Source organism: Calliopsis andreniformis, chromosome 4, assembly GCF_051401765.1.
Source record: "Calliopsis andreniformis isolate RMS-2024a chromosome 4, iyCalAndr_principal, whole genome shotgun sequence".
Lineage (NCBI taxonomy): Eukaryota > Metazoa > Arthropoda > Insecta > Hymenoptera > Andrenidae > Calliopsis > Calliopsis andreniformis.
Window position 1 is genome coordinate 12,078,463 of NC_135065.1, and position 24,046 is coordinate 12,102,508.

Here is a 24,046-nt window from a genome sequence, read left to right on the forward strand (position 1 = left end):
AAACGATGGACACGCAGAACATTAATTAGACGATCGAAAAATTGTTCAACGATCGAGCACTCGCACCTTTCCGCTTGAACGGATCGTCGGTCGCTTTTGGGAAATCTGTTTAGAGAGAATTTTAGAAGTTTCTTTCCGAAAGGAGTAAGATTCTATCCTCGGCAAAGGGGGAACTCTTCGATCTATCGAACGCGATTCCAACAGCGAGTTCTGCGAGTAAAACCACTGCCATTCGATACGTTAAAAAAAATATATCCTCGCGATGCATCCGAAGGGAGGCTAATTCGTCTTCTAAATCAAGAAGTGCCGGATCGTCGAGCCTACTTTCTAACTACTAGCTAAATATCCTTTCTTTTTTTTTTTTAAAGATTCTTTTAATAGTAAAAACGAGCTTCGGCGCGAAAAGAATTCTCGAAAGGAAAATTGATGGGCGAACTCCTCGCGCGAGGGTGTCCAAAAATGTGTACCTCTGTGTGTGTGTGTGTGTGTGTGTGTGTGTGGATCTGTGTAATTTTTCTTACACCTAATTTGGAAATGGAAGATTAGCAAGGGGGTAGGGGAAAACTAGATTCGAAACAGTCACAGAAAATGCAAAACTTCCAGCTCGAGGCTCGTCTTACACCCTACAAAATACACTTGGCCAAAACCATCCGAACGCGAACCTCTTTTAAGTACATACCTATATGTACGATTAAAACCTTAGAACCTTACAATCACCTTAACATATATCGAGGTAATACAGCTAGTCTACTATGTACAACAACGGTTTTGTTGAGGTCTTTCTCCCTTTTTGTGCCTGGTCGTCCGATCCAAGATCCTCACTCTTCATTCTCTTTACCGCTAATTGTGAAAAGGCTTCGGGCTACTTTCAAGGTACGCGAATTCCCAAGGTTACACGCTAATATGTACACGCTTACGAGTGCTATACACTGTGCACGTTCTGCGGGCTGCGGAGAAGCACTCCCCTTCCCGATATTTCATTTTTTATACAGATATAATCCACGCACGTGACGAGTTACTCGTTTCCTTTCCTCGGAATTATCGTTCTTCGCAAGTCTCCTTCCTTGCCACTCTTTGCGGGGGCAAAACCAAGTGGCTGAGACCACTGATAAGAGCCCACTACCTCTGTCAGGTGATACAGAAGGGAGGGAAGTGGCCTCAGCCAGACGATTTTATCCAGACTCGAAACTGGACCGTGAAACGAATCCTTTGAAAAGCCTCGTTTGAGAATCGACTGAAAAAACTGTTTTCCATGCTACAGGAACGAAAGCTTTAGGTCCGTATTATACTTGAAAAATGTTGCAAGCGAGGGTAAAGTGTTGCTCATCGAATAACGCCCGCCCCGTGAAGACCTAAACGGAACCGCGGCTGAAAGCGATGGGGTCGATGGCGGTTACTCTGTTAACAGTGACAAATTGGCAGTGCTGATGGCGAAACTCTTTTCTCTAACTCCGGGGAAGAACTACGATCGGTGGAGTCTTCTTTTAGAATGAGATACGCTGTAAACGTGGCACGTGCGAGTGACATTAACCTTCTCTCTTATCTATAATCAAAAACGTAACCCTAGATGCCTGAAAAAGTGATGCCTCTGTACACAACGCGCCCCCCTTCGTCTCCTGTCGATCCACCAACGAGTCTGAATCCCATCAGGTGCTCAGCTTCCATTGCTTTTAACCGGAAATTTAGAATTTTCATCAAGGCGATCTAAGCTTAAGCAGCGTTGACGTTATTGCTCGAGGCGATCAATTATCCCTCGCTGTTTCAGGTCCTCTCCAGAGGCGCCAGTTTTATTGCCAGCTTCGTTTCGTTTTTCTCTACGACGAAACAGTCGCGACACCCACGCGCATTCCATTTTCATTTGCATTCTGTTCTTCAGAGTTTACGGAGAGTCGTAAACGCTACGGCTCCGCGACATTTATGTCGCGTAATGACTTCTCTTATGCGGTAGCTCGTCTATGTCTAGCTGGGGAGCGACAGGGAACCAAGAGAGGCGTTTCGATTTTTCTCTGGATCCCACGACTGCTCTTTCTGCTCTCCAGGAAGCTACGAGGTTCTAGGACCAAATTTCAACTCTTTTTGGTGCTTGGGTTTCTTGTCAATTATTCAGTTCTAAGCTAGGTTTCTTTGTGAGATTTTCAGAATAGAGATGCAAGTTTGGGAAGGGTTAAGAGCGAATTTTTAATATTTTTTTATTAGGGAAAGAAGTTCCTATGTGGACTCTATCGAAGAGCAGTCGTAGAGACCCAGTTCAACTCGATAAATAGATCCATCTCGTAAATCGTGCCCGACACTATCGATTACTTAACCGATTACATCCTGTGTACATCTTTCGTCTATGCTAAAGTGTGATGCTTAAGTTCAATCGACGTGTGTATCCGTAAACGCAATATATTAAGGCCTCTTAGTTACTAACGACAGGTCGTCACGTTATCTGTTTCTTCCCTCTTCTCTCGGTTCAAATTTCGATCGCTGCTACGAGAACGACAGAATCCTGGGCAATGCGTCTCTGTCGTCTCTTACAACTACCTAGCGATCGATTAGGTTCCACTGTACACGCGAAAGGTTGAAAAGTGCTTGGTTGTCAGGCCAGCCGGATAAAAGTCGACAAAGGACGAGAAACTCGCATCCCTCTTGCCTCATCGCTTGGCTGGGTGTGTGTGTGTGCGTGTGATTGGTAAATTAAGGCGAGAAATTATACAGTGAGGTCTTTGGAGAGACACGTTACGCAAGAATTAATTATTCTTCTTACGAAGAATCCTGTTCCTTTCGTATCGGCCACTTTCGCAATGCTCGCAAGGATTTCTTATGTTTCCTTGCGAGCGTCCGAGCTAATAATCGCGGACTGCCTCTCCAAATGAAATAAAACCAATTCCATGCGAAACTGAAAGCGATACAGTATACGTGTGGTGCGTGTGATGACTCAGAGGGACCGTCGTGCATGTGAAACCTGAAAGAAACGAACAAAAGCGAAGAAAAGCGAGAAACAAGGTTGAGGAAGAATGAGGTGACGGTAAATGATGATGCCAAATCGGAGACAAGAGAACCACCGGTTTGCAATCGTTTTTTTTTATCTTTATATCTTTTTAATCCGTAGCAACTTTATTGTTTCGTGCATCTCGTGCCAGCCACTTTTCCATAATGAAGGCATATTCGCTAGTGTGGAGTATACGTGGAGTTTCTTTTCTTTTTGTCGCTTAATTACTCATTATCTATTACGTAGGTACCTTAACGACTTAATGAATTATCACCTAGCCTCCAGTATTATCAATTAGTTTTTAGTCTCGGCTTCTCGATGCGAAAGAACCGACCCACACGCACTCGCGAGCACGCGGCGCCTTGAAAAATGCGCGCTGCACCCGCATGGCAAGTGCAACGAACAGGGCTGCTGTCTCGTCCCTCTCGTTTTCAATTTTCCCACTTCCTTTTTCCCTTTTTGCCTCCTTCTCGAGGCGTGTATACATTGATAAATGCCCAGCTGACCAGCTACAGTGAGCTACCTATTTACAAGTCTCGCCGTTTTAAGTAATCATCTACGTTTTACCGTTTTTTTTTTTTCGTTTAATAGGAAACATTAATCTCACGCACACGCATTCACTCTTCTCTCTCGTGCTCTTCCATGCTTTCTCCAGGATTAATCAAACTTCGGAATCGGACCGTCGCGAAGCTTGGACGGAACGTCGCGTTCCTTTTTCAGGAATTCCCTCGTTAAAAGAGTGACAATTCAATTTGTCCTATTCCCAAAGTGGTCAGCGATAAATTTGACTCTCGTGGAAACTTGTAAAACTAATGTGAAAGCATTAAAAAGTCTATAGTCGATTAGTAAAAGTCCACAAGGCTATGGTAGTAAGTTAAAATAACATAAAAATCGATCTGTAAAAGCGAAGTGCTAAATCTGAGCGACTGAAGATTAAAATTGGAGCCCAAAAGTATAATCAAAGGACCGCGGATTGGAAATTTCGAGGATGTCCAAAAGGAACGCTTGTCTCCGTCGAAGTTTCAGCGGCACGAAGAACTCTTCTTTGAATCCCCATTGTTACTCTACGACGGTAATCCTCCTGGTAGGACGATTCTCCAGACACGACGAAAATTTCGCACGTTGGGTCTGCCGCTCGCGCTTGCTTGCAGTTGCAACGAATTCAATCGGTGAACTACTGAACGTATGTACACGGTGAACGCGATGACCTATTTACAAATGACGGGAGAAGCGGCGAGCTACCCGAAAACGATGAAACCGACAGTGTTATTCGATTAATTACAAAAAGAAGACTTCGGCGAAGAAAGGCGGCGCGTCGCAGCGCTCCAGTTTCAACCCCCCTGTTCGCCGCTTCGAAAGTCAAAGTAGAATCGCGCTGCACGCAGATCTGTCGCGACGTTTCTTCTCCCTTCGAAGTCCCCGTGACAAGCACGCACTTCTGGCTCGATCCGAAAGAGTCGCGTGTCTTTTCGAAGAAGGTATCCTTCCTCTTCCGATCCCTGGCGCTAACCCTTCCGTATGGTACAATCGCTAAAAAGTACTTAAAACGATATCTTCGCTATGATCGTAGTAGAAATGAGTCGAGTCCGCGTAAAAAAGGGAACACATGCGCGTGTGTTGCTTCTCTTGCATTATTCGCAAAACGATAGGTCGAGTTGCTACTGAGCTAATCGATACCTAGGCTTCTACGGGTACTCCCTCCCTCTCGTCAGCTACTGGCTACCTAAGTTCCTTAAACTAAAATCACACTCAGAACGTAATTATTGGATACCGTGAGTCCTACGTCTGGCCTCAGGATGCGTTTTAAAAAAATCGTCGCAATTACTGATAAAAAACGACGACCAACATCGTTGGCGAGGAAATCTTCAAGCCTCAAGCATCTACGAATCCATCAAAATCTAAGGAATCCATGAAGATCCAGGATCCTTGAGACTCGCCAGCGACGTTGGTGCGCGCGAGAGGAACGCACTCGAAACGCAAACGTGACGGAAAAAGCGGGAAGATCGCGCGGAGGCTTCGAGCGATCGTTCGAAGTGTAGAACAGAAGCGAGATCCGCACGAAAGCTTCTCAGAGACAAATTAAACTAGGATACCTATCTACACGAAGACTCGGACGATTCGAACAATCCCTCTGGCTCTTCGCGTGCTCTCTTTGCGCCGGTTTCCTTCTTCGTTCACCGTTCTCCTCTGGTTAACGATACCAGTCGCGCTCGCCACGATTCGTCGGCAGTGCATATATATTCGGAATTAAAATCGTGCGATCCACCATGAGAGGCTTGGGAATCCGCGCGATTCCTAGGCGCTCTCCGAAAGAAGGTTTCTTCTTCAGGGGCAGCGGAGGAAAAACGTCGCCCCAAAGCTCGCGATCCTCGGCGTCAGTTCCAGACAGCTCGGGGCGACGTTTCGAAGATGAGAATCGATGGATTCTCATCGACAAATCTATCCCGCGATCTCCTCGTCGGGGGTTCAGGTTGAAGCCGTTCGCCAGCTAAGTACTCGCGCAACAGTTATAGGCTCGATGGGGAAAGACACGGACTTTTGTCTAGGCGACTCGTCGCGCGGAGAATCCTCCAGTACTCGAATCGTCCTGGATACGATCGTGGCGAGATCGAAGCCCTTCGACGCTTCCAGTCTCTGATCTTCCAGCTGATCCTTAGCTAGCGATCCTCAGGCACAGGAACTCGCGATCTCCATAGCTGAGCGCTCCGAAGACGAGTGCTGTCAGTGTCCAGGTCGCCCGATTTTTAGGCTTCCCCCTCTCGAATCGACGATCTTGCGCGTTCGACTCCGTGCCTCCCCTCCCAAGCTCCTATGCTTCGAACGCACTCCTGTCTTCGACGAAGTGTCCTCGTGTCGCGCTTTGTCGAAGGGACACGCTGATTACGCTCGCGAACCAATAATAAATCCTAGGGTCGCGAAGGGAGGGAACGACTCCTCTGTTCCAATCGCGTCGATTTAGTCCTCTTTCGACTCCCCATCGACCGTCTCTTCGCCAGAGGGTATATCAATGTCTCCGAGTTCCTCTAGAACAGCAACTCGAGATCCAGGGTGGTCCTCTAACTCAAGAGGAACACGCTTCTGTCTCGTTGCTCCGTCTCAGCAGGTACAAAATAAACCGTAGCGCTCGCGGGAAGTACTCTGGACGCTCGGTCCGCTCTGCCTCTGGCGAGGTTCGACGAGGGGAGGTGATCGGTAGCCGATCTCGGGAAGAGGCTGGAGTCTCGAGGACCCAGGCGATTAGGCAGGAGGAACGATTCTGTTGCCGTTCTCCCTCGCGACCGATTTACAATATACATGTACATATAGAGTCGTGTGTAAAATCTAATTAAAAAAAAGATGAAGAATAAAAGACTGGCCCGTCTTTTCGACGCTCCCTTACAAACTACAGCTCCTTCAGTTACTGTCTCCTCCGGCGTCTCCTCGATTTTCACCTTGAAAATATACTCGAACCCCTCGAAACTGGTTGCTTCCCTCTTCGCGTCTCTCGACGACTTTCTTCCCGCTGCGTACCCTTCTTCCTAGGCTCCTTCTCTTCTCATATGTATACAGTGGTATGTATAATATATATGTATATGTATATGTATCGGTATCTATATACATATACGTCTATGTATGTATATATCAGCTAGTCGAAAATTGAGGCTACAGTGCTCGGCAGTCTATTGTCTCTCTTGGCTCTTCTTCGCGGCTCCTCGTCCTGTTTCCATCCGACTTCCGGTGCCCCTTGGGGCCTTTTCTTCCCCTCTTCGTCCGACTTCCGTCAAACTCGTCTCCCTTTCTTCCCACTCTTTCTTTCTTTTTTTTGTTTATTCTTTTTCTCTTTCTCTCCCGTACCTTCTCGATCTTCTTACTTCCCTTTCTCTTCAGGCTGTCGAAAATCCTGCGAGGCTCGCCGTTCGCTCTTCGCGCGAGGCGAGTACTCGGGCGTGCATCCATTGGCTCGCGATTTCGGAGATTTTTATTCCCACTGGTGAGGAGAGGGTGGCAATTCCGAGGGATGAGCCACCGTGGAGCTGCAAGTCGTACGAACAGATCATTAGAGGCTGTCGTTTACAGAAAAAAAAGGTCTTTTTTTCTGTCTGTTCTCGGTTTCTCTCTCTTTACTCGGGGGTGTAGAGTTCAGTGACTTGCGGGGGAAACAGAGGTGTAGCTACCGTTCGAATCTCTGGTCTTCAGTGAGTGGGACCGGGGGATCGGTAAACGTGGTAGAAAAATATCGAAATTTATGATAGAAAAGTAGCTCTCTCGTAACTTTACCAAGCCCCCAGTCGCGCGTCTTCGAGCCAAGATCGACGTGGACTCGCGAACACTTTTCTCAAGCTTCTTGTCTCGAACTTCCATGTTATCTCCCATCAGCTATAGTCTCCCCGCGGTATCCACGTGGATCCCTGACTCGACGACACGGCGCAGAAATCCGAACTCTAACACACGACGAAAGTGCAAAGTGCTCCTCGCTAATCGGGAAGGTTCTCGCGGGCAATCGTCCTCGGAGAAAGCGTTTTGCTTCGCACTTCGAGTTTCGTCGGCTAGGTTTACGATCGGGCAACAGGGATGGGTGGGCGGTAGCATCGTCAACGAGCGGCAGCAGTGCGTCTCGAAAGTGTCGAAATACAATCGGTGATTGGGTGGCAATGAAACAACTGGAATGATCGGTAGAGCGTGTCAGTCAAACGCAAAAAATACAATCGAGCAGCGAACGCAGTCGAGGGCCAGGCAAACTCGACTTTCAGTGGCAACAAAAGGCTGGTCTCGACTCGTGGGATCGCGCTAGGTACTTTGGACAGATTCTACTGGGGCTTGACGAGCTATGGTAAAGATCGATCGCTGTGTCGAGTGTCGATCGTTACGTGTACAGAGTAGAAGAGGAGATGATGGTCCACCATTTTTAAGGACACTTCTATGCCAATAATTCTGAAACTAGTCGAAGTCTAGACTCTAGAAAAATTGGATTTATCACTTATTTAGCTATCTTTAGATTGACACCATAAAATAAGTGATAAATTCAATTTACTTTGATCTTTTACTTGAACCATTTACGTAATTAACGACATACGTTTCTATACGTGGTTCGATGGAAGTTAAAAAGGGAAGCTTGCAAATCTGATATCCAATTTTTCCCATCGATCCAGGTGCATAGATGCATAGAAAGCATCGTCCCTCTACACTCTGTACTCTACTAACGCGCTTCGCTATCGTTTTGCTATCGGTGAACCAACAAACATGGTGCGAACAGGTGCGAACGGATCGCTAATTCAAAGCTAGCTGTTCAAGCTACCAGCGTTTAAGGGTCTCAACGTCTGGAGATTCTCGACCCAGGAAACGCTCTGCGTTCTCGTGACGATCGTATTCGAAGAGTCGCGCGGACATTTCCAATGATCTTGATTGGGAAATTTTGCGGAGCAGGGCTCGATTGGGACTCGACTCTTCAAATTCTACGTTGCCGGGAAGACAACGGAAGAAGGTGGACCCGTGGAAGGGCCTGGAGATTGATACAACAAAAATGCTTCTGATTTCCATGCAGCTGTCAGCGCATGTGACAGCCGTTCTCGATTCTCGGTCGTCGATCCTCTTTTCTGTGCTAAATCATAGAAGCTCAAAAATTTCTATCTTGACAATTACTGCACGAATTAAAATTCTACTTGCTGGATTCTAAGAAAAATGAAATTCTAAAACCTCGATAAGCCTCCAGGAACGTATCAGAACTAACTAAAAAAAAAACAGAAATTTAACACTTTTACTATAACACTCGCACATAAATGCCCTTAATCAAGCATTCGAGGATCGTCCTCCCGATATCTCTCTTTTTCCCCGCCAGAACCGTTCCGTTCGCGAAGTCTCCCTTTCTCGATCCCACTCTTTTTATCCTCCCTCGAGCCGGTCTATAACCACGTTCCTCCCTCTCGACGTATATTTCCCGCGCGTGACGGCCTCTGCCCCGTCTCTGAGGCCTGCGACTCTGCTTTGCCAAGCTCGCGAGGAAAGTCGGCCGTGAAAATAGCGCAGAAACGAAGCGGTCGAAAAAGGAGTATCTCATTCTCCTCCTTTTTCTGGCGTCGACGACCCCCCTCTATCCCACGAACTCAACGAAATTATTTCTGGACTTTGAAAAAGTGGCCCCCGTCGCGAGAAGCCGCGGCGCAAGCCGCTCTTTTCGCTTGCTCGCGGACAAAAGCGCCGCCGCGACGAGTCGTTACCCTCGGTTAATTCGAACTTCAATGTTTTTCGCGCGGATTCCATCGTGAGACGCGCGGCTTTTCGCGGAAAACGGCGCCGACTGACAGCGGAAAAGGTGGGAGGAATGCAAACAGAGGCTCGGTGACTCGAGAATTCTGACAGGTACTGTATTCCCTTGTTAAAAACACGTATTATAATAGATGAAGAGTAAGGGTACAATTCACTGTGCCCCTTTTTTATTTTCTAGTAACATTAGGTACTAAATTAAAATTATTTTCTAGGGGGATTAAAGGAACACAAATGTTTTTAGTTTAATAGTGTTCTATTTTTTTATATGTGAAAATAAAGGGTGTGACACTCTTACTCTATACTGTATATTTCTGAATTATTTAGTAAGTATTTTACCTAAGTACTTTTTATTGTATTGGCAGTTCCTTAATATTCGAGTCTTCGTGTTTTCGAGAATACAAAAGCGAGCTATCAGCACACAAATGAACTCTGGCAACCTGTTCCTCGTTATGAGTAGATCACCGTGACCTGTGAGTCTACAGAGGAACACAGTACTTCGGAAACTTGGTCGCCTTGGGGTAAAGTTCCAAGGGAAATTAGAATTTTCGAGCCAACGCAGCTTCCCTCAAAGTGGAACGGTCGATGCTTGGCAAAGCAGATCCACTGATCGCGAAATTTCCGCCGAAACTCATGTCGCGTCCCGGACTTGGCGAAATGACAGTAATGACAAAAAGATCTCTTTTATCTAGTCTAGTAATATCGTCTACCATTGTACCGTACAACCTCCGCGACAGGAACCGAAGCAAAACGCCGCGCAAAAATGAAAAAGAATGTTGGAAGCTTCACGAAGGAGTCTGATCAAAAATCTGGTTCTTAAAAAGATAAAACTAAAAGCAGACAAACTAAAAAGATAAAAATTGCTCCACGGTTATAATCTCCTTGGCGTCCGATTGCTTCAAACGAAAAAACTACCCCTCTCGGAGGGTTGCTCTGAAAATCGAAGGGGCATCCACGGTCTTTTGAAACTGCTCGAAGATTACGGTCATTGTGCCAACAGCCAGATCACGTCAGGACTTCCAGTCGAAAATTATTGATTGGGGGAAGGAATAGTCGGCGAGGGGATGCTTGGGATAGGGAATCCTTCGCTCTATCGATTGGATCGTCAAGGTTACGATCAAGCAGCTGAAGCTAAGGGAACGCGGAAATTTCGATCTGCCCCGATACACGCGAAGAGTATCTCCCGTTTTCTTTTCCTCTATCGATTAATCGCGGCGCGATCGTTCGTCTTTTTTCTCTCAACTGAAGGCTGCATGGTTGATCAGGCCTTCTCAGAGTCGTGTCGACCAAAGCGCTCCTTTCAGGCGTTCTTTCAGCGTTATTTACAAGGTACCACTTTCACAGGGACTCATAATCAAACACGTACGCACGCCAGCGACCAGCAGCCTAACTATAAATAGGGATGACACAGTTTCGTCGAGTTCTAGTGATCCTCCGCAATTGAAAACTCGCTGAGACGGTACTGTACATTTCTCGCAGAAGGTCCTTGGAATCCAAGAAAGAAGAAATCAAATTTTGCAGGTGTATTCCTCAACTACTGAATCAAATATCTTCGAGTTCGCGTTTAACCGAGCTGGCAGGCGTTGTTCCAGCTCGGTCGAAGATTCCGCTAATTACGCGTTCGCGAAACTGACGCTAATTGGCGGCGTCGGTCGTCTTTCGCGGCGTGCACACCGGTGAAACTCGACGAAACTTGGTTCCCTGTTGAAGACATCGTCTCCCTTATCACATTCGTACCTCGTGTAGTTCCAGGTACCTTCTAACTTATTCGATACATAAATAAACGCATTTAAGCCGATAGAAATTCCCAGGGAATTCCTTCACAGAGACGTAAGCCCAGGAACTTGATCTTCGAGAAGCGAAGACACTTGATTTGAAAGAAATTTTGGAGAGGTTTCGCAGGCTCGTCGCTGACGTGCATATCCGGCAACGTATCACGACTAAAACCCAACACACGTATATATACACATAGATATATACTGGCTCTCGTAGCTGATACGGTATATGTCGTATGTATATATACACAGTCATACAGAGTTGTCTAAAAAGAACGGCAAGAAGCGTAAGGTGGTAAACATACGACGAGACAATATTTTAATTACGATAAAAAAAAAAACAGGGTGAGGGTGGTTGGAGATAGGCCAGATATAATGGTACGGAGAAGTAAAGGAGAGATAAAAACAAGTGAAGAGAAAGTAAGAGAAACACAAAACGTAAGGTGGTAAAATGGTTTGTTCAAGTACCTCTGCGAGCGAGGTCGCGCCGACTAGAGCTGACTCTCTGTTCGTTCGGTTCGTTCAGGAGGAGACGTAACACGATTGGTAGTAGTAGTAGTAGCGGTAGTAGCGGTAGTAGTAGTAGTGGTAGACGATAGCGGTAGTAGTCGATAGTAGCTGACAGTGGTAGATAGCTGATTCGGTAGTGGTAGTAGTAGTAACGTGTACGTATACGCGGCGCAGGGCGCTGGGTCGGCGATCGGCTTGCTCTAACTTGACGGCAATAAGCAACACGAGAATATGTTACATATTTGATCAAATTATTCTGAAACAATTGCTTTTCTTTTCTCTACGTTCTAGGGGAATCGCACTTCCCCCTCACTCCTTTCTCACTCGATCCCTCTCGCTAATTCTATCCACCAATAAAAAAAAACACTTTCTGCTTCTCGATTTTTCCACGTCGAGAGATCGCACACAGCTATTGTCGCGGTGTCGGGACACAGGTCTCTGCCGAGGAAAGGTCGCAGCAGGGGTGTGTCGTTGATTTCAGGCGAATTCTTTTCTTCATGAATTCGGAACGAAGATGTCAAAGGTTCTGCAAATATAGATGGATCGAAATTCAGCAATTGCTTAAAGCTGCTTCTCTTACTTGAACCCTCTCTTTTATATTTCTTATAGTATAAACACCGCAGAAGTACGTAAATGAATTAATTAGTAGGCAAATGGTTACGCTATTAGACATATTCTACACTGAACTAACACACATTTCTGATCTCCACATTTTCTTCCCGTTCGAAATTCGCAAGAAGACAGAAACTATGAATCGAAATTCGCGACCCGTCTGCCACGACCTTCCTCTCTGAATATCAGAGACAGGATGTGAATCACATACTCGATCCTTCTATCGATGCTTCACAGACACAGATACATCAACTCGAACCGCGATTAATTCCGAACGGTCTCCAATAGACTCCTAAAGGAGCTGGAGTTTCGTCCGATTCCGAGGGGAACCGACAAGGACACGTCGCGAGAGAGAGCTGGCCAGGACAAAAGATCCTGTCGTTTCGATCGTTCGCGACCCTGTCCATCCCTCTCCCTCCATTCCCCTTCCACGACTTTAATTCCCCGTCTACGACACGCTCGCCAGTCATTCTATCCCCACCCAGTTCGTCTCCCTTTCGTTATCTTCTTCCTGTCCCGATACACTGCGTCTGATCTGGCTTCGATAAGCAAGAACAAGAAAAAACAAAAAGTACACTGTGTGCCCCTCTGCGAACTCTCTCTCTCTCTTTCTCCCTCTCTCGTACACGCGCTCTCTCACCCTTTCTCTCGCGGTCCTCTGACTCTACTCTCTTTCTCTCTGGCCCGCTATCTGCGTGAAGTCCGAGGGGATTGTTGATATCGCTGTGGGAGGGACAGGACGAGGTCGAGGGGATGGGGACAGCGGGAGGACTTGGACCGTTCTCGTGACAGATTCTCTCCTAGCGGCCTCTCGCCGCTTCTCTATCCTAGCCTCCGACGGTTATTCTCTACTGGCAATCGATCGTTTATAGCCTGGATGATCCGCCACCTACGGCTTACCTTGCGAAGCTCTTGAACGCCGCGGACTGCGGATTTATGCAGAGCGGCACGCGCGACGTGTTCAGCTGTTCCGCTATAAATTTGTGCATTTCCTCTGGAACAGACAAACCCCAGGATCGCTGGATTAGACCTTGCTCCTCTGTTCCTTTGACCACCGCGAGCGTGGATCAAGCCTGCGAATGGATTAGAAGCCAGAGGGCCTCGAGCAGACCGCCGAACACTTTCGAGCGGGCTCGAGGTGCAGGCATTCCGCGCGAGGTTTCATGGATAGCCGAATACTGGCAAGTGAAAGTCGGGCTACTAGGATTCGGTTTACGGGCTGTACCTGATCCTAGCTCCTCTGGCCGCGTCGAATCGATTCGCCTAGGCGAAGATCACGTGTCGGCGATGTTCTGCGGCTCTCACGTGTGCGACGCGTGACGAGGAATATATGTGCTGTCTTTAAATACGTTCTTTTTAGAGATATTGTTAAATCGAGGGTCTTGCGCGAGGCACACGTGGGACCAGGAAAATTCCAATATTTATACGCTCGGTCTGATGACCTGTTTATGGGTCAGGGATGCTTCAACTGCTCCTGACGGAAAAGGGATGTCCTTAGACATAGTATATTATTTTTTATGTACTTTAATTTCATTTCATTCAATTTATTCTATGTTGAGGAGCTATATTTGTCTAGGATCAGTTCAACGAAAATTGAACGGGTTATTCTTCCCTCAGGAACATGGGTCTATGTAGTTTTCTCAATAATTTTGCATTTTAAAAAACCCCAAAATGTTCTTAAATACTCTTCCAAGTTTCCAGAATATCATCCAATAGTTTTTATTACTATATGTTTCTGTAATTCTCTAAACAAGGCAGAAGAATATCAATATACGACTGATGTTACAGACGGAGGGTTAACTATTACCAGTGCCTTCAGATTACTCATACCACTCGCAAAAGTCCTCACTTTAATTTCCCCTCTCAGCGCGGATACTAGAATTACACCACAGTTTAATAAAAAGCACGAATAAAAAAGCTATAACGAACTACGGAAACGTATGTTTGCTGTTCACGTTTTTCCTCCTGTGAATGTTCCACGCGGGTATAATCAAATTGCGTGCGTATCAAACGGGCAGATAGCTGGGCAAGAAGAAAGAATCGCAAGGTCTAATTGCTCGTTCAAATATCCCGCGGAAATCTGCCTTAACCCGCGATGCTTAAAAGAACGCGACTAGTTTCCTGCATTCGAGCCTAGTTCCCTTTGGAAATTCTACTAGCTATTTATACCCAGCGTGAAAACACGTCTTCGAAATCGATTGTTTTGAAACAGAGCACTTTGGAACCCTTCACAGTGGGATATATGGCGTGTAGCATTTAACCGCGATATTAGACCCAGTTCCGAGGTGATTACAAGGAAGAAAGTCGTACGATAACTTCACGGTCCCCTAGCCACAATGGTGATAAACCATGATTTATCGCGGCTACACGCATAGACTGCTCCTAAGCGCACGCGAGAGTCTCTCGCATCATTGTTCACGGCGCGGCTGGCCACGTGCCCCAGACGTTAACTATTAATAATTCGCGTGAGTCACACCCCCGACGCATTTTTCACGCCAAAGGAAACCTGGCTAATCCGCTGCATCAAAGATCTTAAATAATTCTCTCTGCTGGAGTCCCCTTTAATGCACGGGTCCTTTCGCGAGAAGAGCGAAGGCAGCCTTAGCTGAAACGATCGATTTTATTGGACCACGGATAGGAGGCGAGTTATGAGCGATAAAGCCTAACTTGCTCGGCCTCAAGATATGTACTGCTCTAAAATCAGTATAGCGTGTAAAATTCACGAGTTTGCGCGAGTCCCCGTAACGGTTTATTGACGTCCTCCTTCAAATCGATCGATTCTCGTTCCTCGATTTACGACCACCTTGATTTTCACGGTCGGTATTTTCACGGATGGCAGTTAGACGTTTGCGGGGGAAATTAGAGGAAATCTGCGAGTGTATAACCCATTGAACTTTGGTATAATTTGACTAACTTGGTTCGAATTTTCTGGACGCCCTGGGCACCGCGGTTAATTCCCAGGATAAGCTTCTATCGAATAAAACACCTCTGGCGAGGCTACCTCCTACCTTCTGGGAATCATTAAATCAACAAAAGTCCTCGAAGGGAGGAAGTGCCGCAGCCGTGGCCAGATCGTTGGAGCGTTGCGTACAAACCGAAAGGCACAATTATCCGCACGAAAACGCGGTTCTCCTTTCAGGGCACGTCGATCTGGGTCCCTTACCTTTCACCTGCTGCACGGTGGTGAGTTTCCGCTCCCAGAGATCGTCGAAAGGATGAGATGTGGCGGGCTCGAAGTCCCCTGTGTACTGTCTCATGCCAGCGCTGGTCGTGTAGCAGCACGTGCACATGCACGAATGGTACCGGAGCCTTCCTTCGTCGAGATAAGGATGCGCCAGGGCATCCACCACCGTGATCCTCTTGTCCTGCGGGAAGTTCGAGGTCAACGAACGCTCGATAGACAATACTCGAAGACGACTGTGCCCTCTTCGAGTAATTTCGACGTATAACTTTCTACAGTTTCAATTCCTCTTTCCCTGTTAAACCTACGAATTCAACCTTTCATGCATTTCCCAAAAATTGCACGAAAGGTTATCGAAAGAGTGGGATATAGTTTAAGTAAGAGTATCATCAGGATTGCAAGTTCCCTGAGCATAATTCAGAATTCTGCTGGGGCCACGTACAGGCCGAAGCCTCGAAATCTCGCCGCCTTCGGTTTAACATCTCGCGTTAAAGCGCAGCTTTACACTGTCCAGCTCTGTCGCTGAAATATTGAAACGACGTATTTAAGCGCGGGATTTAGGAAAGTAGGTTGTAAAGCGTTGGCGTGTTCCTGCACTTTAATAAGTACTTAGTAACCTACAAAGATAGCGCGCGGTATCGTTCAGCCTGCGCCTAATAACGGTAACTCTTTCACTTTGCATTCATTTCGCGGGGATCCTGATAAATGTAGCATATAATCGCACTAAAAGTGTCATCCTCGCGTCATCAACGACGCCTTCACCTTCTCCGGCGCGTTTTTCTCTTCGTTCTTACCATCGACAGCTCCGCCTCGGCAGTAAACATTTTACTGCAACTTTTGTTACGTGCAACGTTTCCGCGAGGACTTTACGATGTCGCGACCCTCGTTTCGAGAATTTTTTACAGAGTCCCGAGGACCTAGCGGTATGCTTATGAACCGTTCCTCCGCGCCTCACGTCATTCGATTCTTGTAGGCAGCCTAACACGGAGCGAGTTCGAAACTTTCTCGATAAACGTTTCGCGGGACAATGATTTCGAGACTTGTCGCGTCGATAACAGCGTTTAAAGACCGATAACGTTGCACTTCCTCTTCGCCGAGTTAAACTTGTGTGTGCAAATAGGGGAACAGCTTTCGAACTCGACTGTGATCGGGAAAGAGCAACTGATCTACTTTCCTGGAGATTCTTTCCACTTGTTGGACAGTAGTTACATTTTCGATGACAGCAAGCTATCATTCAGACAGAGAAATATTCTGTCCCTAAATATTCTATCTTCAAGAGGATAGAGTTCTCCTTCAAGGAAAATCCTACCTTAGCTAATGCAAATATTAACTTTTTCGTGAATAACTACACGAGCCATCTAACTTTTTCTCTCCCTTCTATGAAAAAATGAAGCAAACAAGCTAGTGTTCTCGAAAAAATTCTATTTTCGATTCCCACGCTTCCCTTATCGTACAATTCACAATATTCTCTAGGTTGACTACCACCTAAGCCTACATAATTCTCAGAAAGCTATTCCAGCGGTTTCCTTCAGTCACGAGCAAAAGTCTCCCGCCTGTCGCTGCCCCTTTCAGTGTGCCGCGATCTGAAAGAGACAGAGGGCTATCTCCCCCGTTCACAGAGGGGTAAAACTTACGGGGTTGAAGACTAGCATCTGGCAGAGCAAATGGACGGCCTCGTGCGTCGCCTGGCTGCTGAGGGTGTAGAGGGCCGTCAGCGAGGATGGCTTCGGTACGCGCCTCAGCATGTGGGTTCTCGCACCCTCGCACGCGTACCTCATGTCCTGGAGGCTCGGTGTGCCCAGCAACTCTGTGATCAGCTCCAGCTGCAACCCAACGCGATCGATTTTATAACTCGTGCCCAGTCGAGCAAAAACCGAAGCTTCAAGAATTTTCAGGACGATGGAAGCCACTGAAAAGCGAGCTTTCATATTCACCACCATCTTAGTGGCTTTTCACTTTTCCTGAAATCTCTGGAGGAATTTCAAAGCAATCTCTTGACAAATTTCAAGGGTTTCAGAACATTCTATAAGAGAAAGTTACATAAACGGTACTATTTACGTAGGTAGATGATTTTTTAGATATCTGTAACTCGCGAAAAATAAGACGCAATATGAGAGCAATCCGCGAATAGAAATAAATTTAATAATCAGATGATTATGAGGAACTACAGCGTTAAAATTTTCCCCGAAAGCCTTCGAGTCTTGTAACATGTCTTCGAGAAAGGTGTCCTCAATCTTCCTAGGACGTTGTCAGAGGCAACGAAGCGCGAGTGTCGGCGAGATGTTAATGATTTAACAGGACCAAGGGCTAACCTGTTGCACAGGACTCTGCGCCTGGAAGAGGATGCGCCTGCGAAGGAGCTCGCCGAAAATGCACCCGACGCTCCAGACGTCCACCGCGGCTGTGTAGTGTCGCGCTCCCATCAGGATTTCCGGTGCACGGTAATACTGCGTCACCACTTCCTGGGTCATGTGCTTGTTCTGGTCAGGCTCCTCCACTCGGGCTAGGCCGAAGTCGCAGATCTGTTCGCGAGGAAAATATATAATTTCGGTAATTCCAAGCCTATGCCCTCCACGAATCTCTGGACGTGAAAAAGAGTACACTGTGCTCTCTATATAAACTCACGGCAGTCGAGTCTATAGCGAGAAACACGTTTCTCTCTCCACGTGGCCCACTTTGGCAACGATAAAAATCCCACAGCGGGTCTAGAAAAGAGTTTCAATCGAAGGATTACTCTGTTCTCTCACCTTCAGCACGCAGTTGCTATTCACCAGCAGATTCCCTGGCTTGATGTCCCTGTGCAGTATCCTGGCCGAGTGAAGGTACTTGAGACCTGGAACAAGAAGGGAGACTCATGAATCGCTGAAATTCGCGGGAACATTTGAATTTCCGTTTTCACGCCTCTTGTCGCGAGTATCAGACAGGTTCTTGTCTCTGAACGAAAGTTTCGGGAAGAGGTAATCAGCTCGGTAAAGAGGACAGAGGCGTTTTCGTCGGCCAGGCGAAATACACGACCTCGATTTCGATGAAACTCGCGCGTCGAGTCGTTAGAGCCTCTTCACTCGGATGGCGCGAGCATTCACGAGGGATTATCCCACGTTTAGCTCGCGCGAGGACATCCTTCAGCGACGATCTCGACCGTCTCTCGATCCTGGGGCCTCCCAACGCGATAGCTGCCCATTAAGTTTAATTTATCGATTAAAAGATGATAACGCATCTCTGTAACACATTGAACGACTCAGAAGGGACGGCGATTCTGTTACTACTAACATTTTATTAAATCGAGCAGCGGGGCATTAAACCTCGCCTCTAAGTGTCCATCATCGGCGACAAATTACGCTGAGTCGCGAGTGTTAGTTCGCCGATGGTAATTTCAGGCCGCGTGAAACCTGTTTTAAATGAAACCTGGCTCGATAAACCTGTCCCTATTTAAACAGGAAAGAGAGAAGATTTCGGGGTCAACCAGTGGACTTTTCGATCGATTTCAGTGGAAGCTGGGAACGAGGGGGAAGAAAATATTTTGGCGATCTGTTTCTAGGAGTTGCTCCCTTTATCGTCGCTCACATAGGAAGATCCAACTCTTTGCAACCCCCTACTCGTCGCAAAACCGCGAGGCTGATACGTGTGCAAGGCAGCTGGGAAGGGGGATATGAAGAGGGTGGTTGGTTTGGGGTGCAAGTTGAATAGGGGACAGATTACTGGGCCGCCCCTCGCGTCCAAGTGCAATTCGGTTTCGCGAAAGGGGTTGCTTGACTAACGGACGAGCGTTGCGATGCTGTCGCTAAACGCCCGTGTAATCTCTGCTGAATGAACATGTGTGTTTGCGATCACTTCCAGATTAATTTCATTAATTACACTATTTACACGTTTGTGAATCCTCATGAGCACACTGTTTGGAATATTATGTCGTAAAAAAATTTTGGGCGAAAATTGGCCAACTTTGAGTGATTTAAAAACTGCAAAATTTGACAGGATACAGAGGCTCGGCAAAATTTTTTTCGAGGACGCCGTTTGCAGTGGCATAAAGTACAATCCTTCCTCTTTAATTTAAAAAAAAGATCACCCCGCTGCGATTTTTTTTCGCAAAGTTACAGCACTTCAAAGTAACCCTTGCATTTTTGTCATGCACTAGCACTACCCCATGCGGTATCAAACTGCAAGGCTTACTTTGAAGTGCTGTAACTTTGCGAAAAAAAATCGTATCGACTTGATCTTTTTTTTAAATTAAAGGGGAAGGATTGAGCTTTATCATACTGTAAACGATATCTACAAAAAAAATTTTAGCATGTCCCTACATTTGGTCAAACTTTGCAAATTGCTGTATTGAAAATTGTGAACTTTGGCGTTATGCATGGACTTCCTAGAATTTTTTTCGGGAATTCCGTTTGTAGGAGCACAAAGCTCGATCCTTCCCCTCCAATTCAAAAAAAATATCAAGTCGCTGCGATTTTTTTTCACAAAGTTACAGCACTTCTAAGTAACCCTTGCATTTTTACAACACATCGGGTAGTGCCAACACATGGTGAAAATGCAGGGTTTACTTTGAAATCCTGTAACTTTGCGAAAAAAAATCGTATCGACTTGATCTTTTTTTTAAATTAAAGGGAAAGGATCATATTTTATGCCTAGTTAAACGAGATCTCAGAAAAAAATTTTTCCACGTCTGTACATCCCATCAAAGTTAGCAATATTCAATACGATAAACATGCCTTCAGATTTGAGGCGCTACAGTAGTAGAGGTGCACTAAACTTAAAATTAAGACACAGTATCTTAGAGTCAAAACTTCAAGCTGTAATTTAAAAAAAAGATCATGATCCTACGATGATTTTTGGCGGAGTTATCCCCAGTCAAAGTTAACCAATTTTTGCCTACAATTTTTTTACATCATAATTTTTTCGACCAGTACATAAAAATTCTCGTGAGGTCTAGGATCCCCTATGGGGTAAATACGATCACTGAAGTGACCAAGTTTGTTCCCCTTTTGATCCACGATCCCACATTTTCTACGCATAAAAACAGAAAAACCTGAAACCTTTCACACACCTCTCAGCTCATTCCTTTCATGACGATCGACTTCGCGCAAAACGCAGCCGCCTTTGGAGCACCCTTGCCAGCAATTATCCCGTCGCGAGAAGGCACCCCCCGAGGAGGGTCTGGGTCTGGGGCCGATCGAGCGACGCGTGTTCGCGCGGCTTTTCATTTTCGCGGACGAGATTCGCTGATGAGCGAGGGCTGGGAAAAGCGCGAACCGACGGGGAAGACAGCGCCGTCAGGGAAAGGGTGAAGGAACGATGGAACGAAGGAGACCTCGAAACAGATAGCTCGAGAGAAAGGGGAGATACGGAGGGTGGCGGGATGCAACAGAGGGAGAGAAAGGAGCGAAACGCGAAGGAGCGAGGGTGGCAGGGAACTGGAGGAGGGAAGGACTGTGGCGCAGCGGAAAAAGAGGAACGATAGGGCAGGGGAGGCTAGGGGAGGAGGGGGTGCGCGAGCAGAGAAACAGGAATGACAGGGGAGAGGGAGACACGAGAGAGCTGGGCTGCAATAAGAGCAGAAACATCGGTGCCAGATGAGTGTGCCGTGAGTCATGCCGCATTCAGACCTCGACTTTTCTCTCCCCGCAATAAAACTCGGTAATATTACCGGGGTAATCTGCCCCGTGGGTGCGTCCGGTTGCGAATTCACTCGTCGGTAATTAAACTCTCTCTCCTCCCTCCCACGCTGGAGCCCCTCGCCGCCCTTTTACCGATAACTCGAGACGCGGGTCGTCGTTCGATTTCACCCCCGTTGGCTACATCGTCGCCCTCCGAAATGAATTTTTTCCGCGATAGGGGCGAGCGAAAACCGAACGAATTTGTACCTTGCGCCTCGTCCCGATTTCTACGGTGCTCGCTTTTATTTTCGCTGGGGCTTTCGGCGCTGTTATATCACCGTTTCACTCGTTTCTTGTTCATCGATTTCGCGAGCTGAGAGATTTTGGGGACTTTTTTTGCGATGATAGGGATTTGGCTCACTGGAAAACCGAGGGGAATTCTTTACAATTAGATATTTAGGTAATACGATAAATGAAGGAGGATTCTTATCAGTATGTGGTAACGTGTCGCCCTGAATCTGTTACCTTTAATTATCGCCGCGTGAATATTCGCTGCAGCATCCCTGGGACGAGCGTCCAGGAACGACGCTCGGAGCCACAGGATTTCAGCCATTACGCGTGTGGTCGCCGCGTCCCGCGAGATAAATTACACCGGTGGATTAATGTAATAGAGTGATTAATCGCGCGAGTGACGATCGGACGCGAGCACGTGCTCGACGCTGGATTAAAGCGTTTTAAGCTGAGAACCTGGACGATGCGAACCAGTTCCACTGTGCAAATGAAAATCGACTATTCCCTGGCTGGCGACGCGAGAATTTCAATGAAGATACAGCGTGCCCAAGAATGGCAGCTGTTTTTCGAAAATTTAGCGATGAAACGCAGACGCAAAGAGATGGTCCAAAGCTCGGGTACGCTCGGGCTACGCGGAAATCTGACTTGGCAAGCACCTCAGGTGGTTCATGGAGGGAAAAGGCCGCAGCTCGCGGTTATCGGCCGCGCCGAAAATAAGCTCACGCGACGTCCACAAAGAGAGAAGGAGCTGCTCTTTGTTTACGACGTAATTCTGGCGAGATTGCGCGCGAGTTTCAAAATTAACCGCAAGGTCAACGAAACCGACCATTCGTGGAGCCCGATCTGTTGACACGGTCGAGGCCGCGTTCTCTGCGCTTTTCGACACTACAGTGCTTCTGGCCTGAGACACTAGAAACCAGGGTTGCCACACAAATTCCTCCTTAAGTATAATAGGGGAAACTGAGAGGTGGGAGAAGAAATACCGTGTGTTCTATTGGTATAGGTCTAAGCTCTAGGCTCAAGCGAGACTTTAGCAACACGATACAATAGGACACCTGGTATTTCTTTCCCCATCTCCTAATTTCCTAATTTCAGGCAACAATAAAGTTTGTAGGAAAGCTAGAGGAACTCGAGGGAAGCTAGAGGAGCTCGAGGAAAGCTAGAGGTATTGCTTTTAGAACGAGGGATCGCGGAATACGTCACGCCAGGGCGATTTTACGTCGGTCGAGCTACTGTTATCGGGTTCATCGCACTCGAACCTGTATGCGTGCCATTCCCGCCAGTCGATTCCTCATTTCTTCTCCAGAGGGACTGGATGAGGTCGACGAGCGTCGAGGAGCCATTGCCAAGCGCCGACCGCTACTCGGGAATGGAGGATTGTACGAAAGTCAAGGACGAAGGACCGTCCGCCTCGGGTATTAACTCCAAGGTCATCGGTACCTTCGATCGTTCCTCTTACTCGGTACTTGCTCCTCCGAGATGTCCTCAGTGTGGCACCTGTTGTTGGTAACTTCCAGGGGACTTGTTCCTATTTTAGATTCACTAATTGGGAATGTTGTTTCGGGGTGGATTTTGCTTCTAAAAAGCGAGGGTATACGAAGGACGAAATAAAAAGGAGGAACATCGAGTCAACCTATAAAAATCGATCAGAATATGTAAACTGTTACCTCGAACACTCTCCACTGGCAGGACTCGTTTTAATTAACCACTCGTTAATGAAATCCAAGCCAGTCATCGATTAGTTTACCGAACTACTGCGGAAATACCACGAAATTCTCCCCTCTCTGTGTCGTCGAAGGGTGAGCATAAAACAGCGCTGTAAAAGTGGTCGAGCAACGTATCGCGCGGAAGATCGCGCGTTTAAAACCGAAAACGCTGATCGATCTAGCTACAAACGATACCGCGGCGAAAGGGTACTCGCGCTTTTAATTAATCCTTTGTCATTGTACCTATTTTCGTTCGGCCTGGCTCTGTCGGCCAGCGTATCCGGCATTTTATTGCGAAACGCAGCTCCTCGTCGAGAACGCGTTCTGCGGAGGGTGAAACAACGAAGCAACTTTCGAAATCGTGTTTTGCCACGTTTAGCCCGATTCATTGCTGAACAAATATAATTACATGTCACAGTATCGTGATTTTCGTTCGGGGAGATTCAACAACGAGCGTTTAATTAAACAGGGCATCGGAATTTTCATCTTCCTGATTAATAAACTTTGAATTTAGTCTGCTACAAAGTTATACTATTTTTGGCGATTATTTGGAAGACAGTAGCTCCTAGATTTTCATAGTCTTACGAATCTAGCAAAGGTACTGTAGAATATGGATCATCTATCGTGAAAATGGTGTAAGTACGTTTTTGAAAAAAATTGGAAGAAGGAATAGACCTGCATATAATGTAGTAAAAAGAACCTTTAGTGTTAATTTAGAAAAAATGGTCTTGCCCCACTTTCATAATAACCAATTCGTATGCAATTCACATTTGTTACGACTCGTCGGTCCTCCCATCGATCCGAACCACTCGCAAGTAGTACGACCACGTCGATTTCCGACGGCGCGAAAAGGGTGGGCGTGCGAACAATGCTGTGACGTCCTTCTCTAATTAAAACATCGAGAATCCACGAAAAAGAAATAAAACCGACCTGTTATCTCGCGTTACTTGCCCGGTGAATTCTAAAAGGCCGAGTTGCCATTGCGATGTTTTGTCAGCGCAGCTAGGGACCCCTTGGGTCTTACGCTTTCGACTGGAAAACTAAAGACTCGCAAAGGTTCACACGCGAAGCGTTAATTCTCGTTTCTTGCTCGAGGGAGAAAGGGGAAAACATCGCGAACTGGTTTAAGAGAAAAAGGAACGAAGATTAAGCAGGGCTTAATT

At 46.8% G+C, this 24,046-nt stretch overlaps 1 protein-coding gene and 1 long non-coding RNA gene across 6 annotated transcripts in view; one reads left to right on the plus strand and one right to left on the minus strand.

Annotated features, from left to right (window-relative positions):
- LOC143178567 (uncharacterized) overlaps positions 1–24,046 on the plus strand; it is a 120,020-nt gene that overhangs the window by 15,590 nt on the left and 80,384 nt on the right. The gene's annotated exons all lie outside the window — the stretch shown is intronic.
- The window catches only part of Nmo (serine/threonine-protein kinase nemo), a 115,423-nt gene continuing 98,172 nt past the window's right edge, over positions 6,796–24,046 (minus strand). For 2 of the 3 annotated variants that reach the window (XM_076377297.1, XM_076377299.1), the window contains exons 5-10: positions 18,040–18,125; positions 17,605–17,814; positions 16,927–17,115; positions 15,275–15,476; positions 13,012–13,105; positions 6,796–6,987 (exon numbers count right to left, since the gene is read on the minus strand). In XM_076377297.1, the coding sequence (XP_076233412.1) occupies positions 6,933–6,987; positions 13,012–13,105; positions 15,275–15,476; positions 16,927–17,115; positions 17,605–17,814; positions 18,040–18,125 (836 nt within the window). In that variant the 3' untranslated portion in view covers positions 6,796–6,932. Of the gene's footprint in view, positions 6,988–11,576; positions 11,704–13,011; positions 13,106–15,274; positions 15,477–16,926; positions 17,116–17,604; positions 17,815–18,039; positions 18,126–24,046 lie in introns of those variants that run through there. The other variant, XM_076377298.1, reaches the window with a different exon arrangement.